General features: G+C 37.4%; 1 protein-coding gene across 2 annotated transcripts in view; it reads left to right on the top strand.

Annotated features, from left to right (window-relative positions):
* Positions 1 to 27,698, top strand: part of PDSS2 (decaprenyl diphosphate synthase subunit 2) — a 124,375-nt gene that overhangs the window by 78,590 nt on the left and 18,087 nt on the right. For both annotated transcript variants that reach the window (XM_075498486.1, XM_075498485.1), the window contains 4 exons: positions 324 to 522; positions 16,468 to 16,542; positions 25,226 to 25,399; positions 26,858 to 26,989. In XM_075498486.1, coding sequence (XP_075354601.1) covers positions 324 to 522; positions 16,468 to 16,542; positions 25,226 to 25,399; positions 26,858 to 26,989 — 580 coding nt within the window. The remainder of the gene's footprint in view (positions 1 to 323; positions 523 to 16,467; positions 16,543 to 25,225; positions 25,400 to 26,857; positions 26,990 to 27,698) is intronic.

Below are 27,698 nucleotides of genomic sequence, written 5' to 3'. Positions count from 1 at the left end.
AAACAAAAAAAGAAAGCACCATGAGAACTGTATTGATTACTTAGCTTTTTTTTTTTGTGAAAGAATCAAACAAAGGACAGTGTTCCTCCAAATGGAACCTGTGGTACCTGCAGCCTACCTGGAAATACTTAGGGGCCTGATGAGATACTTCCCTCTGCTTAACACTTCCCGGTTGTGGCTTCAAGAAGTGAATAGAAGAGCTACACAATAATTAATAAAATACCTGTTTAGTACCTAGCATGACCTGTGGGGTTTTTTTGCCCTAAGAATCTATGTTTTTATTCATGACATCAAAAATAATTGTACTTTTTCTTTGCTTTCAGTCAACGAAGTCTGGCTGAGATTACCGAACTGATCCACACTGCCTTTCTGGTGCATCGTGGCATAGTAAATATTGGTGAGCTCAAGTCATGCGATGGCCCGCTGAAGGATATGCAGTTTGGAAACAAAATGGCTGTTTTGAGTGGAGATTTTCTTCTAGCAAATGCTTGCACAAGCCTTGCGCAGTTGCAGAATACCAAGGTAAAAAGAAAAAAATTCTTCTACTGCCAGAGCAAGTAACTATTAGTGAGTCTTCTGAAAGCGAGGTCCTTTAAAAAAATCAGCAGTTATGATATGTATGTATATATGGAGCATCCTTTAAAAATCAGCAAATGTTGTAGCTGTAGATGGATTGACAGGCTGCTGCTGCTGTGAACATGTTTACCACTGTCCTATAGAATTACTGTGGTGAGGCCTTTAGTGTACATTCTGAAGCAGTGTAGCCATAGGTAGGAATGGATGAGTGGTTAATTTGGTGAATTTAATGTATATGCGGTGGCATCCTCATGACATGTTGGAGTACAACACCTCTGGCAGACTGCCAGTTGAAGACGTGTTTGGTTTGTTATTTTGTTTCACCTGGTGCTTTGTGAAAGGTTTGTCTGTCTTAGGGAATTCTTGGGGGAAAAGGCTTCATTTCTTTGTCTACACAGTGCTCAGGTGACTTTTTACTCTTAATGAAATTATTTTGTTAGGCATTCGGACGCCCCTGAGTATTGGATTGCCCTGTTAACGTGGATGTACTGGCTTCTAAAGGGCAGCTGCAATCCAGCTGCTCAGCCAAACTGTTTGAAACTTTACAGGGGAATGTTTTTCATGACCAACAAATTGTATATATATGTATGAACTTAGAAAATGAAATGAGACTGATGGAGACCTTAAGAGATCATCTCTGTAGCTGGTTCTTCTTTTCCCCAGGCAGGATGAGCTACACCAAATCATTCTTGACATGTGTTTGTCTAGCTTGTTCTTAAAACCTCCCGTGGTGGAGAGAGATTCCTGGGCATCCCTGTGCCAGTCTAGTGTAACACCTAACCATGTGTGTGGCTGAAGAGCTTAGTGTGCCATTCCAGTGGAAACACAGAACAATTCTTCTTTGCAGAGGTACTTTTTATATGGCTGAAGTTTGCTGAAGATTGTAATGTAAAATAAATGTTTGTCATGCGTGCAATTGTCAATAATCAACATAGTTTTAATCCTGAGCTTAAGGAATCTATTGTTTTTAGATTCTAATGCTAAAGCTCCTCGTGATGGTAGTTGAGTATTTCTGTACTGCTTTGATCATAAGTGTGACAATTTCTCTCAAAAGTGGTGTCATTTTGTAACATAGAGCTGAGATTCAGGAGAAGAGACAGAAAATTAGTTGTCAATCCGCTGGAATAGTGGGTTAAGCCATTATGGTGATAACTGGTAGTAAGTATTAAAAAAAAGTTTTAAATAGTGAAAAATTTTAGTCATACCATAACCAAAATGGGGTGCAATTGATTTTACTAATTATTGTTGATTTGTATCCATTCATTTTTAGCTCATCATCACTTAGTAAGATTCTCAAGACAGACCAAAGGATTTAACCTTACATCAATTTTTTGTTTCAACATAAGAGGAAACTTTTATAAAGTGTAGCACCTATTACTTTGCATTTAGTACATCATTAAGTATTGCAGCAGCAATGTATAATCCCTGAAGACTTGCCAGGAAACAAGCCTACAGTGAAATGAAGCACAAGTGCAAAGAAATGCTTTTTTTTTTTTTTTTTTTTTTTTTTTTAAAGCAATCATTATACTGCATGTCGGAAAATTCTGCCAAAACATTTTAGCACTTTTTTTCATTTTTCTGACATCTAAATACTTTCATAGCTTCTACATACGATAAGTGGGATGCCATTATGGAAACTGATTGACTTAGTAAATTATTCTTTTTCATACGTCTAACCCTACTAGCGAAGTTAGAAAAATTGAAGTACAAGCTATAGAAATCTCTTGACAGGTGCAATGATTTAAACATACTGTATTTATTCTTTTGTAAATGATGAATTTTCAAATCTGGCATCTGTTTTTCAGCAGTGTGAAATAACTGTGACTTTTTTCCTTCATAATGTTTTGTTTTCTTTGATGTACAAAGTAAAAATCACAGTACCGCTTTTTTGCTGGCATTTATTTGGTAGCTCAGCAAATTGGCTAATGAAATGAGCAGCATTATATTGTACATGGTACGGACCATGGTAGGCTATAACCTCTATAGACATGCATGGCTGTTGTATAGACTAGAACTTAAACTAAAGGGGTTTTGAACATTAACTGATACGACTGCTACCAAGATAATTTTATTGTGCTGTTAAACTCTTGTCTAAGCTTGTGTATGATGCATTTATCTCTGTGCTTCTCTCGAGGCTGACAATTAGATGTGAAATTCTGTAGTCATAATGAAATGCAGAGCTATTTTATAATTGCCAAGGGTAAAATTAGCAAAGTCAATTATTTTCCCTTAGGCTTTTCCCTGTAGATATTAAAAGGCTGCAAGGTAATTGCCTTAGGTAACACTTTGATTTTTAAATAACATTAAATATAGGAATTGTTGTTGTTAATTCGTAGTAATTTTCCTCTTCTTGCTGCTGTTGTAGAATATAACTGGAATGATGTTAACAAGATTCAAGGCTCAGGGTTTGTGTTTTTGGGGGTTTATTTTAAACTAGTGCTCATACTTCTCGTCTGTTTGCTAAAGTTATGCAAAAGAAGGGTTTGGAGGGTGTTTTGGGTTGGTTTTTTTTAATATTTGAGGTACAAGGACTCAAGATTTCTTGAAATGTCAGTTAGGAAGCCTCCTATAAGATAAATTCTGCTGTTGTGCTATTATAAAGTCATCTAAAATTTTGGTTTTTGAACACACATAATAATTCAGAAGAAAGCATTCTTATTTTCTACTTTGTGAAATTATGAGACTTTAATTATGATTACAAAGTTGGTATTGAATGAGGCTTAAAATAAAGTACTGAAGGGCAGATGCAACTGCATGCTACGTTTTTGTAGTCATGGCAAAGTTCTGCATTTATTCACATAAAAACTGTTTAAAATGAACAGTAATTTCTTCAGAAAACTTTTACAGTGACAAAGCATTAGATTGATCAGATAACATTTACAATTCTTTTGTACGTTCCTGTTAAATTTTTGATCACCTTATATAAACTATCCTCTTTTTTTTGTCTACTTTGTATTTTGGATGGTGGCTTTTCTTGGCCTGCTGGCTGCGGTGATAAATTACATTATTGATTGAAGATAATATGGATATAACCTTACTTCAGAACTGCATCCTGTAGTAGACTGGACATTGCTAATCCATGGATTTTAGAACAGAATTAAGCCCCAAGAGGAACTGGGTTGGGATCTTCTAGTAGTTGGTGTATCAGCAATGGGTATAGGAATGGTGAACCTTTGACAAAGAAGGACATGGTTGGTTTTTGCTACTTAAATAACAACACAGTAATGCCTGGTAATGTGCTGATTGATTGGATTGGGGTGTGTTTATATGGGATGATGGGGTTATTTTGATAGGTTTTCTCATTTTGAGGTTGCAGTGTTTTGATACTAGGATTGTGATAAGATACTTGTAAAAGTCATCATAAACATGTAGATGTGGGAGAGATGGAAAAGTAAATGATGGTTGCCTAACAAAATAAGGTACCTCCCAACTATCTTGTGGGATATGTGACCATATGCAATTTTAAATAAATATGTGAATAAATTATTAAGAAGTGTAAAAGGATATGTTTAAGGGTTGGTTCATTGTTGCCATCTGAAGGTAATATATCTTTAACATTTGTTATCTTGCTTTGCTTAGGCAAGGATGTGGGGTAGAAACTGCTAACAGCAAGTTTTGTTGGATGGAAGTGCTTCTTTGACTCTGGTAGCGGAAAGTGTTAGTTTTGTCTTTGATTTCTGCTTAAGTAACCTTCACTTCTTGTAATATTTTTAGGGTGGCATTCAGATGCAAACATAGCAAAAGTAACAAGCATTAACTGGCATTTTTGTCACCTGTCAGCCACATACGTGATATAGACATTTTAACACAAGTGATGTGTGAATATTGGCTGCGGTATTATCAAATAATGTGCTTTTTCAGGGTATATCACAGATAAGTTGGAAGAAACCTGTTGCAGCATTAAAGCTGGAGCTTCCTAGAGCATTTGAATCATCAGTTGTCTTCTGAAACTATGGAGAGGGTGCACAGAAGATGTAATTGTGACCAGTTTTGATCCTCCCACACTCTGAAGACAGTGATACATAAAACTTCAGAAGGATGAAATGATGCATTTTAGTCCAGTGCCTACTGTAATGTGCTGATGACTAAAGAAAATTATAAAATAATCTGTAAATTCATTTCTTGCAACTCCATAAACTGATAGGAAGTCATCTCTTTGTATTTAAAAAAAAACCACAAACCAAACAACCAACCAAAACCAAACCACCAAAACACAACATATCCAAACCAAGAAATAAAAACTCGCAAAAAAAAACAAAAAAAAGAAAAGAAAAACCTAGCCCAAAAACCTGAAATACATGTAATGGTAGTGTTCTCCATAGTTCTTACTGAAATCTTAAGAATGACTCTATTTTTCCCCACTATAATTCAGTGAGCTCTTGTTGGAATGATTAAACTGTTCACAGAAGCACTTCAAAATCTACAGCCTGAAAGCTTGGAACTGAATTTAAGAATCTTGTCTATCAATGCAGAGCTCTGCCAGAAGACCACATTATAGAGCATTGTTTTATTAAGCATTATTTGTTTATAAATAAACAGTAGCACAGATGTGGTACTTATATAGTGGATGCATTTCCTTATGTTATGTTTATGTATTCCTAAAGGCATAAATGTGTTGTTGACAAAATAGGCCTTGTGTTTGCATAAACATCAACAAGTTATTCATGTAAGTCTTCCTATTGCAACAATCTGAATGTATACTGTGCTTCATAAAAGAACTGCTTATCTTGAACTATGGTTTCTACTTCTGTAGCATCAGTTGTGGTCCTATGGGGAAGGCTCAGTTTTGAACTTGGGCGACTTGGTTCCATGCTGACCAGTGAAAGATGTGGAGAGTATCCCCTTTCTGGAATTATGCCAGTTGCTCTTTTGATATAAATTGATCTTTTTGAGAATTGACCAACAAGTCAGCTAGAATCTACAATTATAATTTTTAAATGTCTTTTAAGAAGGGTAGTACTTGTATCAGGCTTTTTCTTTTCTTGAGTGATGTCAAGAGAAGAACATAAACTTTTCAAAAAATATTTTAAGTATTAAAACAGTGAAAAATCATGGATTGGCTAAAGAAATTATTCAAGAATTTTTCAAGAAATATCCTTTTTAAAAGGAAATGTCTTGTTGCCTATGTAAAGGCAGCCATTAGCAGCCACTGACTTGTACTAGGTTCAAATTACTGTCCCTCAGAACAGCGCTTTTCATTTTGTTTGAGGTGAGTAGAAGGTGCTTCTTGGTAAATGTAGTTGTGAGATGAGTTGTTTTCAGAGCAATGAAAGTTATTTTGAAAGACCTATTCTTCATTGTTTTCTCTGGTGGAAAATCTTAACCATAAATACCTGCTAAGTATATTTACATTCTATTTTACATAAAATAAACGAAGACTCTTAATCTGAAGAAAACCAAAGAAGAATTGTAATGTTTTTGAACCTTTAACCTAATATGGGATGATGTAAGACAACATAGTCATCATGATTGCATTATTACAGAATAAAGCTCTTCTTTGGGCAACCCTAAATAAGCAGTTCTGTATCTTAAAATATTGAGATACTTACTCAATATTGGCATACAACTTAGGATAGATTTTACTGGAGAATGCAAGCACACTTTCAGTACTGAGAAATAAATCATTATGATTCATACGTAATTATGAATAAATTCTTAAGAAAACTGTTATTTGTTTTAATAATTATTTTTAGGGTGCACCAAAACTTACTAATTTGCATCCACTTCTGAGAGGTAAATTTGGTTTTAGTTTACCCTAAAGTAAAACATAAAAGAGATTGTAAGTCAAACAAACTTTATGTCCATTTAATGGACATGTGTTGTTTTTTCTGCCCAATTTTCTCAAAGACTGGATTTTTAATAAGAAGATTTATTTACTGAAGTTTTGTTGACAGTCATGTGAAGTTCCTTTGGTAGCAAAAAGGCACTCTTTGTAATAGTTGATGAAAGTATTTAAGCATTAGGGGAAAAAAAAATCTTGTACGTTAGAGATAAAGGATGAAAATCTGTCGGAATCAGTACTTGCTAATCAAATTTTTCCCACACTACTGCCTTAAAATTTTTGTCTAGCATTCCTGCTGTCATTAGAGGTAACAGTTCTTGTGATTATGATGACAAAATTGTAGAATGATGCTAGTAAATCTCCTAATTACTGCATTGTGCTCTTCCCATTGCCCCTTTCCATGCTTGTGTCAGTGGAACAGTTCCTTAGCAAGTGCATCATTTGCCTTTGTTTTCAACAAGTAAATTTATAGCCCCTAAAATAACTCCTGAGCAAATGAAGCATTCAGTTTTCTGAATCTTTTACAGATTTTTTTCTATTTCTTTTGCTATCTATAACTGGCAATATAATTAAATATTTGTAAAATTTCATTACTTTAATGGCTGCGGTTATATGTTTGAAAAGTAATCTTTTGGAGAAGTTAAATTAGAGGATTAGGTGACACAGCTTATTAACTTATTAATTTAATTGAAATTCAAAAAAATTAGACTTAATCTGTAATTGTGGTAATGGGTTAGAAACAGTCTCCTTTTTGATCTGTAAGAGTTCTATTGCATTGCAGTGAATGTCGGTTTTGAGATTACAACTGCTTAACTTTGTTTTGATTCCTAATCACTGCATTCCTCAAATAGGTCTATCCTTTACCTTAGTGGCCTTTTGCACCTGTACTGGTTTTTAAAACTTATGCTTTTGTTAAGCTTTCCCAAAGCTAGACACCGCTGGGGTTAGTATAGGTCTGTATTGAAAGAGTTTATTTTTCTGTGGTTCTTTAGCCATGGCAGTGCTGGAAAATGTTATGTTTAGAATTTAGTCTGTTTTCTGCCCTTATACTTCCACATGAAAACATAGTTTTAAAAAAAAGAAAAAAGAAAAAGAAAAAAAGAGCAATTTCTGCCACTTCCTTTATGGACAGGTATGACTTATAACCAGTGCCTTGTGGCAGAATGACTGCTGCAAAACATGGAAGGACTGAGATTGAGACTGATATCAAAATACATAGTCATAGGTATCACTGTGAATCATCAAGTCTAAGATTGAAGCTCTTTCCCAAAACTATACTGCAAGAATATTTTGAAAGCATTGAGGCATGGAGCTATCAAGAACAAAATTGTGAGTGTTTGAGATTCTGTCTCAATGCTACGTTGACTGAGCAAGTAACAGTCTCAGGAAAAAGTTATCCACTCAGTTCTGATGAATTTTCAATAGAATACTAAAGATTTTCATACTGGTTTGCACAAAGTCCATTTAATATTCTTGCCTCTGAATTGTCTTACTAACAATTTCTTCAACTTGCATCTGAATTTGTCTTCCTCATAGTAGCAATCGGACACGTCTTTCTGCTTCTCTGGTCTGCCCAGCAGACCAAAGTCGATGTTTACTGCTTGAGTTCCTGAACCAAATACCTGTCATTATTCCAGATAAATGTTGTCCTCTTCCGAGGTAAAGCACTTCTAACACCTGGTTAAGTAGTTCTTTTTCTGATAGAACTACTGTATGCCTCATTCTAATTAACAGAATGGTCTGGAAAATACTAATACGCTAGCTATACATGAAAGAGAGGGCTTTTCAGAGCTTACTCTTGAGCATCAATGAAGAAGAAGGTGAAAACTCATTTGAAGAAACTGAAGAAAAAGCTGATTTTATTGAGAGGAAAGTCAGAGGTCATTCAAGATCTCCAGATAATCAATATACCTGGGAAATGTGTTCTGGATAGTAGGGGTAGCAGTGTTTGTCCCTCTGTTGTTTGCTACCTTTATGTATGGCACTGAATTGGCAGCTGTCTAGTGGTGGAGACAAATGGTTTAGGAGTCAAAAATATTTGCAGGCTTTGATATAAATATACATATATGTGCGTAGCATGTGTGTGTATATATAAAAAAATCAATTTCATTGAATGTTAAGGCAAAATTATGGAAGAAAGGTTCTTATATATTTTTTTAAAAAAAAGCAAAACCCTTCACTTTTCAAAGAAGAAATTGCCTTTCAAAGATTTGAGGCAAACATTAAAAAGTGGCTATGTGTGATATTTCCTTAACTGTTAACAAGAAACTGTATCCAAGATGTTGATCTCTGCCAGAATATGTAGGAAATGGATATTCAAAAGAAAACAAAATTTATTCTAAGAAATTGAGGTAATGAAAACTTGTGGGTATGTGATGTTTTATTCTGCATGAGATGCACACTGTGAGAAAGGACTCGCAAGAGCCAGTGGTTCTGCTGCTTCATTCACCACCTACTTAGAATAGGTATTGCCACTGTCCGAGTTTCTTAAAGCAGAGATGTTCATTACAGCTCTTTCTTTCACAACCATGAATAATCATCATGGGGGAATTCATTGCTAAATAGCTTTAGCTCATACACAAATTATAAAATGAAAATGGATTTTCATAAAGTTGCGAAGGTGATGTCCTCCATGAGCAGCAATTGCGATGCCAACTTCATTCTTTTTATAGCTGAAGCAGTGGAAGATCACAAGGTCTGTTTTCTTGGCTTTATTTAAAGTCTGTTTCTTAAACATAATAAGATTCATATTGAGAGTGCATAGTAGGATAAAAAGCAATCAAATCTGTTTCTGGTGAAATACTGTCTTAACAGTATTATCTCAAACAGCCTTTTTTTTTTTTTTTTTTTGAGTGAGGACTTAATACATATTAACATCCATCTCTGGGTGGATGGGATCTTAGGACTTACTTGGTTCTAGAGGTGGACTTTCATGACAAGATGGTTAATAAACAATTTTGCAGAAAGACTGGAGATCAAAGTGGTTAGTATATAGTCAGCTGTCCACCTGGAGTACAACTTCAACAGAGAATACGCTTTTAAAAAGTGAAAATAGATTTTTGTGATGATTCAGTTGCAATTCAAAGCTGTTAGCAATAGTGATAAGAATCTAAAATTTGTCTGTATGGCCTTTCTTAGTCTCCCAAGATCTTAACTATTCGTAGAAGGGAAATCTGTTCCCAGTACAATCAGTAAACTTAACCCTTCCCTAAGAGAGTATTTGGCACCAGCTTTGTAGCCTTGGTTTTATTATTTCAAAGAGGAGAAAAGTTATTATTACTGGTGCTGCAGATGTGAGTATGCGAAATCAGCTGTGGTCCTCCACCACCAGCTGCTCATATGACAGAATGGTTGAGGTTGGAAGGGACCTCTTGAGATCATCTAGTCCAAACCCCCTGCTCAAGCAGGGTCAGCTAGAGCAGGTTGCCCAGGACCATGTCCAGATGGCTTTTGAATATCTCCACAGATGGAGACTTCACAACCCCTTTGGGGAACCTGTTCCATTGTTTGATGCCCTCCCAGTAAAGTGTTTTCATGTGTCCAGATGGAATTTCATGTTTTAATTTGTGCCCATTGCCTCATCCTGTCAATGGGCACTGCTGAGAAGAATTTGGCTCCCTCTTCTTCATTCCTTCCCAGCAGGTGTTTATACACATTGTACTACTAGGAGAGGTTAAAAATATATGTCTTGTAAATAGGGTGGTAGATTATGTATTCTCCCCTCTTTTTGCACTGCAGTAAAGCTCATCTTTAAAATGAACCTTCCCAGGGTCAAATTTTTAGTAACAGTGCCTTTACATCTGGATTGGCTTCAGTGCAATAATATAGTATAGTGCATAAAATTATAGCAATTATGTAGATGAGTTAACTGTACTTTTAAACAAAACGCTGAGGTATTTGACATCTTGTTGGCTAGCAAGAAGATCGAATCTTTGGATGGACTGGAACTGGTGGTTAATATTAGCGTTTTGGAATTCAGCAGCATTTCACTTGGAGTCTAGAATCTGATTGCTGCTACTCCTGGTACAGGGGGCTGTTGATTTGCTAGTTTAACAAACATCTGCAGCTTCGTTTAGTTGATTCCATCTGTCAGATGCTAAATGATATTACTTCTGATTCATGTTTAATCAGATACAGTCTATGCAAAATAGTTAATACCACTTGCAGGTATAATTTCTGTCGACTTGGAGCTGATTAGATTTTTTTATTATTATTATTCAGCTTAATCTGCAATTTGTTTGTGAACAGATCCCAGTTCAACAGTTGTCTGCACCAGTATGACTGGAAATAGTGTTTTATAGCCATGGTCTCCTGCGTCATTTATTGATGAGGAGGGTTTTGTAGCTACAGAGCCCTGTAGTCACGATACCTTCTTTGTTCAGTGTTTTATATAAAAGAAAGATAGACAATGAAATTATCCTGTCCGAAAGGACAGGATGTCCTGTCAGGCTGAAGAAATCACATACTTCTCTAACCTGAGTCACTCATCAACAGTTGTTTGAGTGCTTCAGTGCAAGGATCTGCTGCATTGGATCTACAAAGATATTAATACACTGTGTGAGGTACCATGTGGAGGTAAAGAATAGAAAACGATATTTCTTCTGTTGGTTATGTTATTGTTAAGGAAAATGACTGAACTATGCGCTAAAAGTCTTTATACTAGTGAAAACCCCTTTTGTGGATATTGTTGCATCAGCATAAAAAGGGTAACTTAATGCTGTTGAAAATCCTTAAGATAGACTGACCCTAAGGTAGGTATTTGACAATACTAACAATATTCAAATAGACTGCTGCTGATTATTTTGAAGAGGTTTTTTATGTCTAGGAAGTACCTTTTTATCAAGTAGTGGGTTTGGGTGGTGAGTTTATATTGCATATTGTGTTTTGCTACTAATTCATCATTAACGGAGTGAATAAAACGATAAATGTGTTTTCCCAGAGCATTTAAAACTTGCTAGAAAGCAAATCACTGTGAGAAGTCCTTCCTGTGTGTTTCAACTAAGAGACGGACAGCTTCAAAAAATAGTAAAGCTCAAGATGATTTCAAATAGTAAATCCAATAGGGTCCAGTAAACATTACATTAAAAAAATTCTGTAGACTGGCACATTTAGTTACCTGTATGACTAATAATGTTTGAGGAGATTACCAGGAAAGAAAATTGAATTCCAGTGTTCTTGGAACTCCTTAGAGTTTTTGCTCCCTTTTTTTTTAGGTATTATTGAACAATCAAATTCCAATTTCAGCTGTTTACTGAGTTTCGTCTTTAGCTTCCTAGTGTTGTAATGTTACTGTGTCAAATGCAGAAGAATATCTAATTTTAATAACTTTCCATGGAATTTTTAAGTGTGGAAATATTTCCAAAAATTAACACTTGTTTGGGAGGGAGTCAAATGCAAGTTGAAGGAGCTTTTATCTGTATATTTAATGTTTCCTGACTATCTAATTTTCTTCTTTACTTGTATGGAGAAGTCTTGCTACGTTTTCAAGTCTACGCATCAGCAGCAAGGAGTAGGGTCTGCCATAGCAGGTGTGTGAGGAATGGATATTGTTTCAAGACCAGCAGCCTAAAGAGACAGAAAGAGAAAGACTAAGAAAGGAAAGAATTACTTGTGGTCCTTCTTGAAAGGAATTTGGCAAAGCTAAGGAAGTTTGTCAAATAGAAATCGGGAAGGATGAGGAGCAAAGGTATATTCATTGCTGTGTTCTTCCTAGTGCTGTTTCCTGTCTTCCTGCAAGAGCTTCATCCTTTCCCTGATGTTCCCCTTGAAAATATCCGGTAGAGTCTGGAGAGACATTGCATTACTACTCTGAAATAGTGGTCTGTGTAATCAATTCCATTTCAGCTGCTGAATTTAAAATAAAACCACCACGCATTGAATGGAGCTCAAATTCATTCCTTTTTTTAAACCAGAATGAAAAACAGGAAAAAATATATATGCAGCGTTATGTTGCAGTGAACTTTAAACAAAATATTTCGAAGACAAGTAAAGGGAACAAAGTGCTTGAGTTGCTAAACTGATGGCAGCAATGTCGTCTTTTCATCCAGGGTGTTTAGAAATCTCGTGAAGGATGAGTGGGGCCCAGAATCCATTCTGTTTACTGTGCTTGAAGGAGTCTGAATCGTATCTTCTAACTTTGAAGAAAATGTTCTACCAAAATGTCTTATATTCTGTGATTTCCCTGCAGTCCTTCTAGCTTTAAAGTTTCACTTCAATTGAAATACATGGCTGTTTTTTATAGACAGGGCTGGATTTCCCAGGGCGGTCAACTGCAGGCAAGAACCGGGCTGCTATACGCATGGCAGTGAACGCATGGCCCTATTCTGTGGTGTTGTGTGCACAGAACGTTCTGGGAGTTCTGAACCCTGAATTATCTTATAGATGGGTCCTGAGTAAACTACCTGAAAGATTTAGTCTGAGTTCAGGAAAAGGAGGGAGGAAATTCAACGTGTGGATGGTTGAACGTCCCGAGTAATTTTCTCAACTGCTAAGAAAATTACTACTACTTTGTTTTATTTCTTCAACCATTATTTAGAAAATCTGAGCTTCAGAAACTAGGGTCAAAGTAAATTTAAAGAACCTTGAAGGGCTAAAGCTGTGTGGTTTTGACAAATAAGTTACTATACCAGAAAAGGGCAAATTACGTTTCACCAAGCTTCTGATCTTCAAACCTACAGAGCTCTTCTGGCATTGAAGCATAGCACAGGCTTCTGGACTATTTCATATTTGCATAAATCGGAGAGGTCAGAGCATGAACTCTATCTTGCTATGGAATCAGGCATCACATGCTTGTATCCAGAATTTACATCATGTTATACACTTAGTCTGCCTAAATAGTAGGAGAGATTTTGGCTTTAATGATCCATCTCTTTTCCCCATGTTCATCGTAAATTGATGGCCTTCACGTTGACTTTTTAAAAGCAGAAGACATCGCATCGCTACAAAAGGTATTGAAATAATACCTCCTTAGGGGGGAAAAAAAACCCAAACAAAAAACAACCCCTGGCAGAACTGTTGCAGAACATGTGTTTAAAGGGTGTGAAATTATTTGCATGTGCACTTGTCACCTGCAAGGAACGGGTCATCCCCTGGGCTGCTCCAGCCCTGCGGACGCTCCGGGGGAGCAGAAAACACGGTGCTTTGGAAGACGCTGATGCAGATTGGAAAATGAAAAATAGAGTCGAAGTTTGTTTTCTCTCAATACAATGTTATTCCTGCTCATCTTGAGTACCTAAGAGGGGACCAGGCTTCTCAAAAATGTGTAGAGGAGTGGAAACATAGTGGGAAGAGAGATTATGAATAGGCTGCCTTTGGTCTCTTTTGAGATGCTGCTGTTTTCAAGCACTAATTCTGGCAGTTCTTTCTTCCCTTTCCCTGTCTTTGAACTTGTTTAAAATGGAGCTCAACCTTCAAATGAGAAGAGAATAAAAGCAGTTCGGAGCACTTGATTTTTCATCTGCCTTTCCTGCTCTTCAAACTTGCTTATCGGAAACATCAGCGAGTGGAACGGGGCACTGGTCAGGCAGAAAGGCACTGATGAGAATAGAGATGACTTGGATACTGCTTTCTGCTCTTCCACTGGCATGCTGCATGCTTTTGGGGAAAATCAGTTCCCTGTCACTGTTTTCCCCTTACATAAAACAGGAAGGAGTAGATTTTACAGAAGATGTTGATAGCTTTCAAATTTTCTGGTGAAAAGTGCTGCATAAGAACTAGTCAGTGTACCATTGACTACATGAATACTACTGAATCTGTAATAATTTTTCTTCCTCTATGTCAGTTTGGGATACAGAGGAAAATTACCTGGTTTCCTCATCTTTCACTGCTTTCCCCAGCGATCAGGACCCCAGGCCACTGATGTTATGCAGCAGATGCTTTTCATAGATCAGATTAAGGGTTGATAAAGTAACAGAGCCTCATGCAAGCATCCCACTGTGCTCTTGAAACTGGAATTTCATTCCTGGTAGTGATCTCCATGGCCTTGCATTTACCTTGGAAAAATATTATTTAAAAAAAAAAGAGGTGTTTGGAAAGAAGGGAGGTAATAGTAACACTAAATTCTCGCGAACATGTAGTGTTCAATATGTCACTAAAGGCCTAATGGTATTTAATATATGGATTCTTCTAAACAGTGGATGTGTAATTCTCCTAAGATGTTTTATAAACTATAAGAGGAAGAGGTACAATTGTTCACAAATGTTTCACCGAGATTGTTTTAAGTCAGTTAAAATTGCCTTTGAGAGTAGAGTTGCACTAAAAAGAGAGAGGAGAGATGGAAAAAAGAAACCCCAAAACAGGGTCCTGCTCAGTCTAGAGTTTCAGGCGAGAGAGGAAAAGGTCTAGTTATCCAGAGCCAGATGCATTGTTAAAAGTTCATACTATCACTTTGACATTTAGAGCAGGACTCAGTGTCTTTGTAAATTCCTCTTCGTATTACCAGTGTAGGTCTCTGAGCTCAGACCATTTCACAAACCATAACATTTTTTAGTGAGTGATTGATCTGTATTATGTGTCCTAGCCATCAGAAGAATCTTGGGATGTTGCTTGTATAAACTGTAATACAATCTGATCCTGGGCATTTAGTTACAGACTTTCATAGACCTATTGGCGATATTCAATCCTCCTGGATTTGGTAATAGGGCTTATCTGATACCTTGGAAAAAAAAAAAAAAAAAAAAAAAAGAAAAGGAAAAAAAAAAGGGAAAAAAAAAAGGCCCTCATTTTCTCTGTTCCCCACTTAAATAACTCAACACATCTGGCAACACTGTAGGATCATTGTCCTTTCAGTTCCTCTGCAGCTCATATTGCTACAATATTTCTTCTGTATCTAGTTTCCTAAAGGGCAACGTGATTTTTTTTTTTTGGGCTGTTTTTATAGATCTTGCAAATTAACCCATATGCATTGCAAGAAAAAACATGACTTTTAATCAGCACCATTTCTAAAGTTAGCGCTTGCTCTGTGTATATGAATATGTATATGAACCAGTGTTTAAAAAAAAGAAAACACACAACCTTTCTTCTAGTACTCTAAACTAGCATACAAATGTGTTTTTATTATCAAATAAAGTATGCGTAAATGTTAAAATACCTTTCTGTTAGGGGTTTTATCATTTGACGTCTTGTCTTCAGTTACAAGAATGATAAAAATTGAAACTAAATCTTTTAATTCAATAAGAACTACATTGAATTTTAGGAAGCAAAAAGAGGAATCAGATATAGACTTATATGCATAGGAAATTAAACATTCAAGAAATTAAAACTTTATGAGCAACTAAAGGGGTAGCCTTAAGGTGTGCTTATTTGAAATGCCTGCATTTAATTTTACAATAAATCCGAGTATTTTGTTCCAATTAAGACAGTTCATGTGCTGCATGACTTTAAATTGTACAGTAGTTCCAGGGAGATCGTGGACTGCTTGTTTTACATTCTGGATCAAGTTCAGATTTTTAGGCTTTGCTTGAATAAAATAAAAAGTCTGAACCCTAAAGATAATACAGATTGATAAATCTGATTTAAACATTCCCGTGTTGCAGACTTTCAGTGTATGTGGTACAGCTGAGCCTCAGGCCATGCACTAAATACATCCACAGTGCATTCCCAGGGCACCCGAATACCAAATGATCACATTTGAAAGGTTACCTTTCTATGGATTCTGACTTTTCTGTATTAGCCACGAAGATTAGAATTTTAACAGCTCCCAATGAGAGGTATTGTGAAGTATTTACTTGGCAGGGAAAAAAAAAAAAAAACCAAAACAAAACAAAGCCCAGATGAGGTACTGTCTCATATTCATGAACTGGGATTTATTAGTTCTGTGAACGTCCTTGTGAGAATACACTCCATAGTTCACACTTTGGAAAAAAAAAAAGTCTTGTTTTTCATTTATATTAACTTAAAACTTTGATAGAAGAGTTACTGTAGTAGCAGTTTTAGCAGAGAGACAGGATCATGCTTGTGCAGAATATATCCCAGTAAATCCTTCAGTCTTTCACAGCTAGCTTTCTGCAAGGGAAGTTATGACCCTTTATGTCTCTAGAAATCTGGCAGTAGCTTTGTTAGTAAATTTGGTGACAATTGAAGATGTAACACTTTCTCCTTTTCTTTTACAGGTTGTGGAACTCATTTCAAGTGCTATTGGTGACTTAGTTCAAGGTATATATTACGAAAACTCAAAATCATCTGAGGTAAGAATTTCAGTAGTTTTACGTACCCAAGAAGTTTGGTGATATTAATGTGTGACTACAGTAAATGTGATGACTTTCTCATCTGTTTAAAAGGAGGAGGGAGAGGGAGGAAGAGAATTAGCTGCAGTCCTAGTGAGTTTCAGCAGTAACATTGTTATGACACCTGTGAACTCCGATGGAAGTTTCTAGAAATGCTCAAAGAGGGACTATTTTATTTCTGTGAGTGCTTAATAAAATAGTATCATGTGTCATTACCAGGGGCTCTAGACGTGTCTTACTGTGGGCTTTCCAAATGCTTCCAGAGGCTTCTAGTCAAGGTTCTGTTAGAGGCATGTATTACAATGTTGTCAACATCATTAATACTTTCATGTTAAATCTCTCCTTTCCAAGCCTGAAGGTGTTTACAGAATGCTTCATCCCAAACTTTTATCAGGTCCTTTCTTCTTCTGAGTGTTCACCTTTTAATAGTATAAATATGAGTTTTGTCCTGAAGCGGTAGGAGCGTAGCACTGTACTCTTCTCCACCAAAAGTCACCATGCACGCATTGCAGGAGTCAACACGGGCAAAGACAGCAGCTGCCAGCGTTTTACACCAAATAACCTTGTATTTCTTCAAGGGCAATTACGGATGTACTGTGTTACTGTGTGGCAAGAACTGTAATGAAAATAGGTCAAATTAGATCTAGGTATTTTTGTCTTTACTAGAATATTTAAGGAAACTTGTAGAGACACTTCTTGAAGTAGGCTTGCTTCGGCAGGATGTTGGAGCAAAAAAAGAGTTTTTTCTTTCATTTGCTATGACGGTATCTTAACACATGCAAAAAATTGATAATTTAAAGTTGCCATGACCTCTACAGGTTTTGCGATAGCAAATTTTCACTGTATGGGAATGAAAAGCAGTATGTATATGTGAATATCTCTCTGGAAATCCACTGAGGTAGATAGATTTACTTCCAGTGATGTTGTCTCACGTGCCTCGTTTGCCTCAGAGACCTGAATCTTAATGTTCAGTAGGTGGAATGGCTTGAAGATTGTAGAAATATATGAATTCATTTACATTTGTTGTGTACTTAGATTGCAGCTCTGGTTTACTATTGTCGTGTTGCAGTATGTAGCAAAATTAATAGCTTAGTGGAAGCCCTGATTGCATGGGTTACCACTACAGCAGATACCTGCACTGATGGCTCTGCACCAGCCAAACCACAGTGGGCAGGCGGAGAGTGCCGTCAGCTAACAGCGGCTGGGCCCCGGAGGGGGCTGCCGCACCCAGCCGCTCCGCTGGTCAGTATCTCTCTCCCCTGCTCTGCAGCAGCAAAGACATGTTACTAAAACTAACCTCGTTTAAGCTTATCCCTCTCCTTTTGATTGAAACCAGTTAGGTAGGAAGCGATCACGCTGATGAGCTGAGCTCTTCCCTCGGAGGAAGCGAGAGCGTCTGGCGGGGAAGCGGTAATGGCATGCTCGGGAGGTGCCTGCGGCCGCAGGCTCTCCAGGTGGCACGGCTGCGCGCAGGATGCTGTGCACAGAGCCTCCTCTGGCACCTCTCGGGAGGGGACCCTGGCTGGAAGCGTGGCAGCAATGTGACGTGGGGAACTTGGCGGTCCTTCTGCACCTGCTGTGTGTAATCCGTGGATAAACAGACTTCAGCCTGCGGGGTTGCTCCCAAGTACTGTGCTCAGGGTTATATGTTAAAGTAGGTGACATCTTTGAGATTTTTGCAAAGAACATTTAAAATTTTATTCTCCATATTCAAGCAGGTTTCTAAATACAAGTAGATCCCAGATATATCATATTTTAAAAACCAACTACTCTTTTGTGTGTAGAAGTAAAGCTCTACAAGTTCATCTCAGCAATGAAAATGCATTTTATTTTAACCATGGCCCCTGTATAAATGAGAAATGTTGTGGACTCTTTTGGGTTCCTGCCACTGCAGAAGGTCTTAATCTTCTTTTTCTTAGTCTTTCTTTTTCTGTTTATTTTCTGTTGCATTACTGAAGCTCTCCACATGTGTAGGTTGCAAGGGAAGTGTGAGATAAACTAAGCACAGCTGCATGATGTTTACCCTGCCCTGGCCCAATTACAAAGAGCAAAGACTTACTTTGTTTCAGTGGCTTTTTCTGTCTAAGGAGAGTTGCAAGTACAGTATACCCTTCCTAAGGGGAACTCAGTTAACTCAAAACACAATTAGTATGGTGGCATAATAGATACTGAAATTTACATGCCGGTGTCTGAAGTTTACTCTTTATATGGGTAGTGCATGGCTTCTGATGAGACCTAGAACAAACAAGTGTGGGATCTACTTCAATTTTTTTTTTTTTTTATCTTGTCCTCTGAGAAATTTGGTTCCATGCTGTGTATGAGATATATCCCTGCTGCTTCCCTCACACTACTCTGCTGAGGCAGTGTCCCATTTGTGTCCTGAACATCTCTTTAGCAAAGATTGCCGAATGGACTAGGTCAGTTGTTGGTCTGTCCTATTTGTATCCTTTGTGCACCTTCCCTCCATCCCTAATTGCGATTTGACCGAAACAAAAATGTGAACTACGTTTCCTAGAGGTAGGACAGATGCTTTAATCTACTCTGCAACTAAATCTCAAATGTAAAACTTTATTTCTTTTTAAGAGTAGGGCATAGGGATGTTAGTAATGGCATTTTCATTGCTGAGAATGTATTAATTTGGAAAAGCAGAAGGATATCTTCTCACTTTTTTTTTTTCCTTTTTGAGGCAGGAAAACTGTACTTCATATGTTAAATGTCCTTAATGCAGTTGTTATAAAGCTCCTCAGTACCATAAAATACACTAATTTAGCACCAAGTTGTTTTGAGCTTCATTAGATGTCTACCTAGATGGTCTTATCTTTTACTTTAGACAAAAATAACTCTGCAAAATTCACCTTTCTCCTCTGAGACCCTAAGTTCATGTTTATCCAGAAAAAAATGTTTCAGTTTGCTTCATTTGGATGACCCAGTAGGAAAATTGAAAGAATCATTTGCCCCAACAAGACTGACCTTATTTACTCCTGAAGACATATAATGGATATAATTATTTGACAGCTCTCATTACCACTTTTTTTCTCTGCAAAACCACATGCAATCCTACAGCCATCCCATTTTAGTACGTTCTGTTTGGTCATTCTTCATCTTGCCTGCATAGTGAGTCATTAGATCTGTGTGAAATGGGGAAAATAAAGATAATATTTAACTTTTCATCTTTATTTGAAGTGTCAGTCCAAACTACAAAGTGTAGGCTTTTGTTTCAAAGACAGCCTGAAGGTTAGGGCTGCCACTCATGTTCAAAGTAGCAAGTAGCTGCTGTGGTTTCAGACATTGCATTAGTGGCTTAAGCTAATGTTTTGGACTGTAAGCAGGAGCAGAAAGGGATGATGTGATAAACCATTGCAGCTTTGTGTGCTAAATCCCCTCTCAATCCAAAATTCTGTGAGTGAAGGACACTCTTCCCAGTTCCTGTCTGTCTTCCCTAAATCTAGATCTAATTTGGGAGTAAAAATTTGTGCCTTCAGTGAGTGCAAAGATGAAAGTTGTCTAATCTGGCCTTCAGTCATGATCGTGGTATCTATTTTTAACAGAAAAACACTGCACTGAGTCTCAGTTTCATACTTTTAGGAGACTGAAGGCTTCTAAAATGTTTGCTAACTCACAGAATACTGTTTGCACTTTTAGAAGCCTTCTGTCCTAATATCCCAGCTCATTTAACAAATATTAATGAAGAATGCTTTAACATCCCTGTCAGTTCACTGAACAGGGACAAGAGATACAGGGAGGCTCAAGGTCAAACAGCAGAATCAAGAGCAGGACTTGAGTGTGTTGGCTCTTGTGCTTTACCTGCCAGACCATTCTTGCAATCTTAAAGTATTAGGGACTTTCCTGAGAAACTGCTTTGTTGTTTGGTTGGTTTGTTTGGTTGGTTTTTTTCTCTCACCTCCAGAATATCTAGCTGATGCTAAATGTGCATTACCAAAACTCATTTTTAGTGTCAGAATAGGACTGTTATGTAAGACAAGACCATTTCCAACATGGTCCACTGATGGCTAGAAGAGCTGTTAGGTATTTTTGAAATTTTCAATGGAATTGTGTGAAAATTGTGCATAACTAATACGTAAAACAAGTTTTAAAAAGAAATACATTAGTGGCAAGTACTCATTGTACCAAGTAGTGAATTAACAGGTATTTGGTTTAGACCAATGTAGTTTTTTTTTAAATGAAAATTAGTTTATTTTCCGGCAAAGCACAGGCTACATGCAGTGAGTTGTACCAATTCTTCTTTGATGTTTGGTCAGCAGTCCTGCTTTGAGGAGTAATGTTTTGGGATGCTGCACGTGTCCATCAACTGGACTGCTATGAGTCTATGTTACAAGTAAAGGATTTGCTTATAAATTTTACCACAGGAGGTGAATCATATGTATTTTGAGTCATGTAAAACACCTTTTAGCAGGGCAGCAGTCAGTTTCTTTTTTTTTTTTTTTTTTAAACGAATGTTTCTGTTGCAAGATAAAAGGGAAGGATAAAATATGGAATTTGAGTAAAGAGCATCTGTGAAAAGAATGGGTAAATGTGTCAGAGGGGAAAAAAAAAGCATAGCTAGAAAGAAGGCCAATACTATTTGTTTACTGCTTTTGTTCTTTTAAATGCTTAGCTTTTCCAGAGAGATTTAAAAGTAACAGATGTGGAGAGAGATTTACATTTATTATAAGTTTTCAAACTTTTTTTTAAATTGTGTATTGCTTTTTTTTTACAGTGTCACGATAAAAGTATTAGGTAGTCAGTGGCATGCTTTATTGACCCATTTGCAAACACCCTTGTTCCTCCAAGAGCAGTGAAGACCTGTATTAATAGACCAATAAAACATGCCCTGTCATGTTCAGCAAGCAGGAATACATCTGTTGAAAGCTTATGTGAACCATGTGCATGATATTTTGCAGGGTCTTCCTACTGGTAGAGAGATCCATAGTTGCATTGGATTTTATTTATGTAAAATAGAATTTATTGAACTACCTAATTTAAAATGCTTTTAAATGCTGTTTAAAAATATTTCTGTGTGTTTCTGTGGATTATTTGCCTATTGAGAACTGAACTGAAGTTTGATATGAGTCGTTCAGACATTTTGATCATTTTGTGCAACAGCAGATGGCTAAGAAAGAGCTTGCCATGGTACAAAAATAAGGCTCCCTTACAAACTATAGCTGAAGTTTTACATTGAAAAGTCTCTGACTTCTACTCCTTCCTGGTTTTGCAAATGGTTTTGTGCACTTTTAAGACACCGTTTCATTCATATTTTCCTTAATATGTTCTCAGCTGCGTATAAGCATCTTCTTAGGTGCGACAAATCAAACTGAGTTATTGTTAAGTGCTGTTTTTGTGCTGGGGATCCTTGTTACCATCACTAAGAGCTGCCCTTCCTGATGGTTATGATTGCATCTTTTGTCCTGCAATTTCATTTTCTAAAAGTTTTTTGTTTCCTGTTGCCCGAGATTGTTTCAAACCCAATTTAAGTTATGGAAGTAGCTTAACAAAAAAATCTCAACTAGCCAATTTCTTTCTAACAAAACAGTAACTGACCTTGCCATTAGTAAAATGGGAGCACCCTCAGCTGTTCTTAATTTCCCACAGGAAATGATGATCGACAGAGCTGGATTTGGATATTTTCCCTGTGCTCCCATGCCGACATTATCCAAACTGTATCTAGAGTTGGCTGCTTTCTTCCAGGGCTGGTGAGGGGTTTGGCTTTCTTCATCCAGCTTCTGCTACCCAGGCAGCATCGGGGTTGGTTGTGATCTGGACCCATTTCTTGGTCACAGAACTTGTGAATGAGGTCACACCATAGGCATTAGTTAATCAAATGTCTGAGCACTGTCAACTACAGCTAGAATTAGAGTTTAAAAAGGCTTTTATATGGAAGGCTGGTAGGAGTCTTCTGGGCCAGCTAATGTCCACTTTTATATTTATCCTTTGAAATACCCACTGCTGACAAAACAAAGCTTACAAAAAAGTGAAAACTTCTCTAAAAATAATAAGTGCTGTCATGATGTCAGATTTCACAGGCTTTGCAATCTAGAACTAGTTTCATTTTTCCCTTGATGTTTTAAAATAGTGTTTAGATCTTGTCATACATACTCTTGTTGTAAGAATACAGTGTGGTTGGTGGACAGTTTATATATAACATGAGATTTAAGCTTGGGAAAAAATGGCATTTGGATTGTTGGAAAACTTTGCTGAAGAAAGGTTGTGTCTTCCTCTGCCGCCTTAAGCAGCAGAAGCTTTAGGGGCATGTGGTCATAAGACGTTCTGTGATTAAAATCAGCTATATTTTGGCTTGCAAGCTCATATACTAAAGCACATCCATATGGGCATAATGCCTTTTTACAGCTGGCTTCTTTCTGTAACCCAGAGATTCACAATACCTATGTTTTTAAGATTTCAATACCATATCTTCAAATATATCTCAAATTTTTGTAATTTTTTTTTGACATTAGATGTCCACTTTAGATGCTTGAAGCTCCTGCATGATGTTCATGTAGTGGACAGTAACGTTGTGCCATCATTTTCAATCCTGTGATGAAATTTAAACTTGTTTAAGAAGAAATATATTTTTGTAACAAATCATAGAATTAATTTCCTTGTATATGTCGAGTTGCAATGACTGTTTAAGCTTCTTCAGTTCCTGCAGTTGATATTTGATAATGTCTGCATTTCTGTTACTGCTCAAAGGCTCCAGCAAGCAAACGCTTTCAACTTACAGGTCTTCTGAAAGATTTTTTAACTCCATAAATTGTTTCAGGATACCTTTCTAGAATATTTTTGTCTTGGTTGGATTTAAAATAAATAATTATAAAAATCACTGCCAGTTTTCAATATCATCCAGCAAATTTTAGTAAATACTGTTTTTTCGCTGAGCAGATTGGTTGTTAAGGAAAAGATTGTGTTGCGTCTTCCAAGAGCTCCTGATTTTAAATTTAAAATAAATTGATCTATATCTGAGTGGAAAAAAAAAAGACTTGATAGATAGGAAACTACTTGAATTAAATGCTCATTTTGACATTTTGCCAGTCATGGGAATTTGCACATGCTCTGGGCTGAGTTAAGATATTAAAACAAAAATACTACAGTAAAATGAAACATGAAGAAAGTTTAGGCTTAACTTTGTAAGTTATCATATGCATAACAGCAAACATGTGGTTTCTCTGTTCTTCACTTTCCTTGTATAAGTTAATAGTATGTCTGAAAGCAAAGGCATTTTGATACAGCTCTGGTTTACTTGGCATTGCAGAATTCTCCTACTTTTTCCATTAGTCTCAAATTATCCTCTCCCTTGTAACGCAGCACTTCTGGGTGATATCCATAAGGGAGGAAAATTAGAGCTGAACGGATGGATTCTATTTCATTTGTTACCGATTTCATGACAGATAATACCTTGCTAGAAAACTATAGGGTCACACAGAATTACTTCTTGCTCGTTTCTAAGTAATTTAATTGACGTCACTTTGAGGGAAAAGGCTTGTTATATAAGAGGTTTTTTATATTACTCTTTAAAATAATACCTTTTGGCTTAGTGTACGCTACAGATTTGGCTGAACTGAGAAATTACAAACTTTTTAACATTTATATGTTTGAAATTTTTTCTGTAGCTTCTCATTACTGATTTTAGTTTTTTCTAAACAAAACAACTGTAGTCTTTTCTGGTTTTGGTTTTTTTTTTCTCTTTAGAGAGTACCTAAAGGTATGACAGTAACATGTATGTGAGAGAGATTACAAGTTGTGTCTAGCTTTGACGACCCATTAGTAAAATAGTGGCATATTGACACCTTGCGAGCCAAAGAAGCTGCAGCTGAATTTGGGCTTGGGGGGAAAGGGTTGGATTTGTGTTAATTAAAATACTTTGTGGAAAGTAATTCAAATTAATATTTTGGATACAAAGGATTTTGAGAAGTGTTGAGTATCTCTGACCTTACAGTCAAGGTGATAAAGTTCACTAGCGTTATCACTGAGATCTCTGTTTGCCTCCTGGGAAAGTTAATACCTGACATTTCTAAATCACAGCGTTATTTATTTATTTTTGAATACTTTCAATCATTCCTCATCCTTAATATGGGAGTGGAAGAGGTACAAGTCCTCTGTCACAGCCCTTCATTTTTACAATGCAGTTCTATAAGGATTTTTAATGCTTTTTGTAATTATTTTTTTCTTGACTACAAAGGAGAAATTGCAGGGACTTCTCAAGTTTGTTTGGGATTGTTGGTTCTTGGTAACTGGCAAGGGGCTGAAGTGCCAATGTACACTGTTTTTTTTGTTGGGGTTTTTTTTTGTCTTTTTTTTCTGTTTTCTCTCCAGTACCTCAGGAGGATTATAATTGGCTGTTAATGTTTAGTGTAATGATACAGTCATTAAAAAAAAGATCTATGTGAAATCTGTTGACAGCTCGATGTATTTTGCATTGTTCTTTTTGAGCAGAAAATGAAAATGTTGTTTGTTGAAGCTGCTAGTATATTTATTCTGATACTTTTCTCTACTCATCTCCAAAAGAATGCCCTTCCATATTTGGCACCGTGGCATCAGGAGTTTTGTTACTTACCACATGGCACATTATCCTGTGCCACAGCGTTAACTTCTGCGAGCTGACGCAGCTGCAGTTTTGGTGTTTTCATGCTAGCCTTTGTTTCATTTTCAGGAGAACTGTCTTACAGATGATATCGGCATATCTACGTGGAAGGAGCAGGTTTTCCTGTCACATAGTGCCTTGCTGGCAAAGAGCTGCCAGGCTGCAATGGAGCTAGCAAAGCACAGCGCTGAGATTCAGGACATGGCATTTCAGTATGGAAAGCACATGTCTATGAGTCATAAGGTATGCCTTTTCCTTTCGTTCTGGGATCTTAAATGCAGACAGACTTGTAAGATGTGTTGCTCTTGAGCTCTGTCGTGTACTGCCACTATGCTGTAGATTTTTGCCAGCAGGTCAGTGGTGTTGAGAGATTTGACTGCTGCCTGGTGTGAAGACGTTTTCAGAAACTGCTGGTATGAGCAGTGCTTATGAACTGGCAAAATCACACTCCTGGCAATGTGGCTTATTTCATTCAAGGCTCTGTTAACGTCCCTCTAGCACATCTTTCTGTAGCAGCTTAAAACTTTACCTTCTCTGCTCGTACATTCTTCCTAAAGCCGCTGTCCCAGTAGCAGGAGTTGCAGGAGGAAGCATGTATTGGGTCTCAGCTGCTACCATGCAGAGATGGTACCGAGAGGCTCAACTGCCTGCAGCAGCACACGAGCTGAGGCACGAGCTGCAGTGGCTGAAGGACCTGCATACGTTCCCTTCTGAATCATCTGCTGTGGAGATGACTTCCAGCTGGAGATTAAGGAGCGAGGTCACCAGATATGGACCGGAGCAGCCTACACCTCTGCAGCAGTAGGATTTCTCAGAGAAGGCCTCTGACCTCCATTAGAAGTCTTTCAGTCCACAGCTAGAGTTAGTCCAAAGGAAAACACACACAAGTGTGGAACTCAGCCCCTTGGCAACTCTTGTTTTGCCCTAAAGATCTGCTCCTACTGTATTGCACTACTTGCAAGTATAGATGTAGCTTGAGACAGGCAGACAGACCTCCCATCTGCTTCAGCTGAGTTGGTTTAGACAGTTTCTAGTTCCTCCAGGAGAAGGAAGTGGTTTTATAAAGCACAGCTTTACTGCCGTAGAAGTGCCACTATATGCTATTACTAGGTACAACTCTGCCAGTAAATTGCTTCTAGTGCAGACTATAGCCTCAATATTTTGTGTATGCTTTAATATTAATACATTCACCATTGACATATCGTTGTGTATAAAGGATTGCATAATTTTCGTAGAAAGCTCCTAGCTATGTAACGTTTCCTTTGTCAGAAGGAGGGTCATATTGCATCAGCTTCCTCGGGTACTGAAAAGTAGAATGTATTACCTTTCACAGATTAAAAACTGATATTCTTCCTACCGAAGACTGGATCATTCTTTCCTTTACATTTTTTCTGCTTCCTGCCACTCAACAGTCGCCTACCTGGCTGTGTCCCATCACTTGCCCAGCTCTGCAAGCTGTCTTTTACCCATTTCTTTGCAGATTCTCTACATGCTTCTCTCTACCACAACTTTCTGCCGCTGCAATGCTTTCAACCTCTTCCTTTCCCTCCCCCAAACTTGAAAAAGTGCAACCAAAGTACAAGTGTCAAAGCAGAAAGTGGTGAGTAGGTATAGAATCAGGATATGGACCTTGATTTGGTGAGTGGGTGGATATGTATAGACTGTTTCTGGGAATTGAAGAAAGATGTTCTTCTCTTTCAGCTACATTTGGACCTTCAGCCATTTGTTAAAGAAAGTTCTAGTGACACCATGGCCTTCAGTTTGAATTCTGCTCCTGCAGTCCTCCATCAGGAATTCCTTGGAAGGGAGGCATGGATTAAACAGATCAGAGAGGTAAATTAAAGCATTGTTTAGAATTTCCTGGTTTTGCCATTTGTATCTCTCTTCCTATCTATACTTTCAATCTCCAAAGAAACTTAGAAACTAACAACAGACAAGGCAACATAGAGGTCACCTCTGCTCTCCAATACTTGACACCTCTCTCTTCCACACTTTCAAGAGGGGGAAATCTAGGGACCTGACAGTCGAGCTCTGTCGAACTTCTGTGTGTCAGTGTAACAAGTGGATTCATTTGCGTGGAGCATGTCTCTTCCTTTGCGCTACTTGTGCAGTCCCACATCTTAGCTTAAAGCTACTTTCACTGGCAACTTAAAGCAGAGAACTTTGCATTACAGTGGTTGAAAGGTAGGCACACATTTTCTTCTGCCAACTGGGCTCTGGGAGCAGTAATTGGGGGGGGCGGGGGCGGGGGGGAGATCTGGGGGACTTGGCTTCCTGACTACTACAAAATATTTGTGAGATCTAGCTGGCTGATATCCTTACTCTTCGTTGTCTTAATTCAGCTGTTCTTTTCCTCTAACCCTTAGATGAGGAAGGCCATAAGAATAAGATAGCTATGTGGTGTAGACCTTTTTTACGTACCATGTAGCACAGCAAGATTCAGGTTCCTGAATAGCTTCCTGGGTGTTGCTGAAACACAAATAGATAACTATAGAAGACAGCAGGGAGGGAAAGGGGGAAAACACCAAAATGGCCAAAATTA

This window comes from Mycteria americana, chromosome 3, assembly GCF_035582795.1.
Source record: "Mycteria americana isolate JAX WOST 10 ecotype Jacksonville Zoo and Gardens chromosome 3, USCA_MyAme_1.0, whole genome shotgun sequence".
Lineage (NCBI taxonomy): Eukaryota > Metazoa > Chordata > Aves > Ciconiiformes > Ciconiidae > Mycteria > Mycteria americana.
Note: the sequence above shows the minus strand (reverse complement) of the source record. Positions and strands in the feature narration are given on the sequence as shown.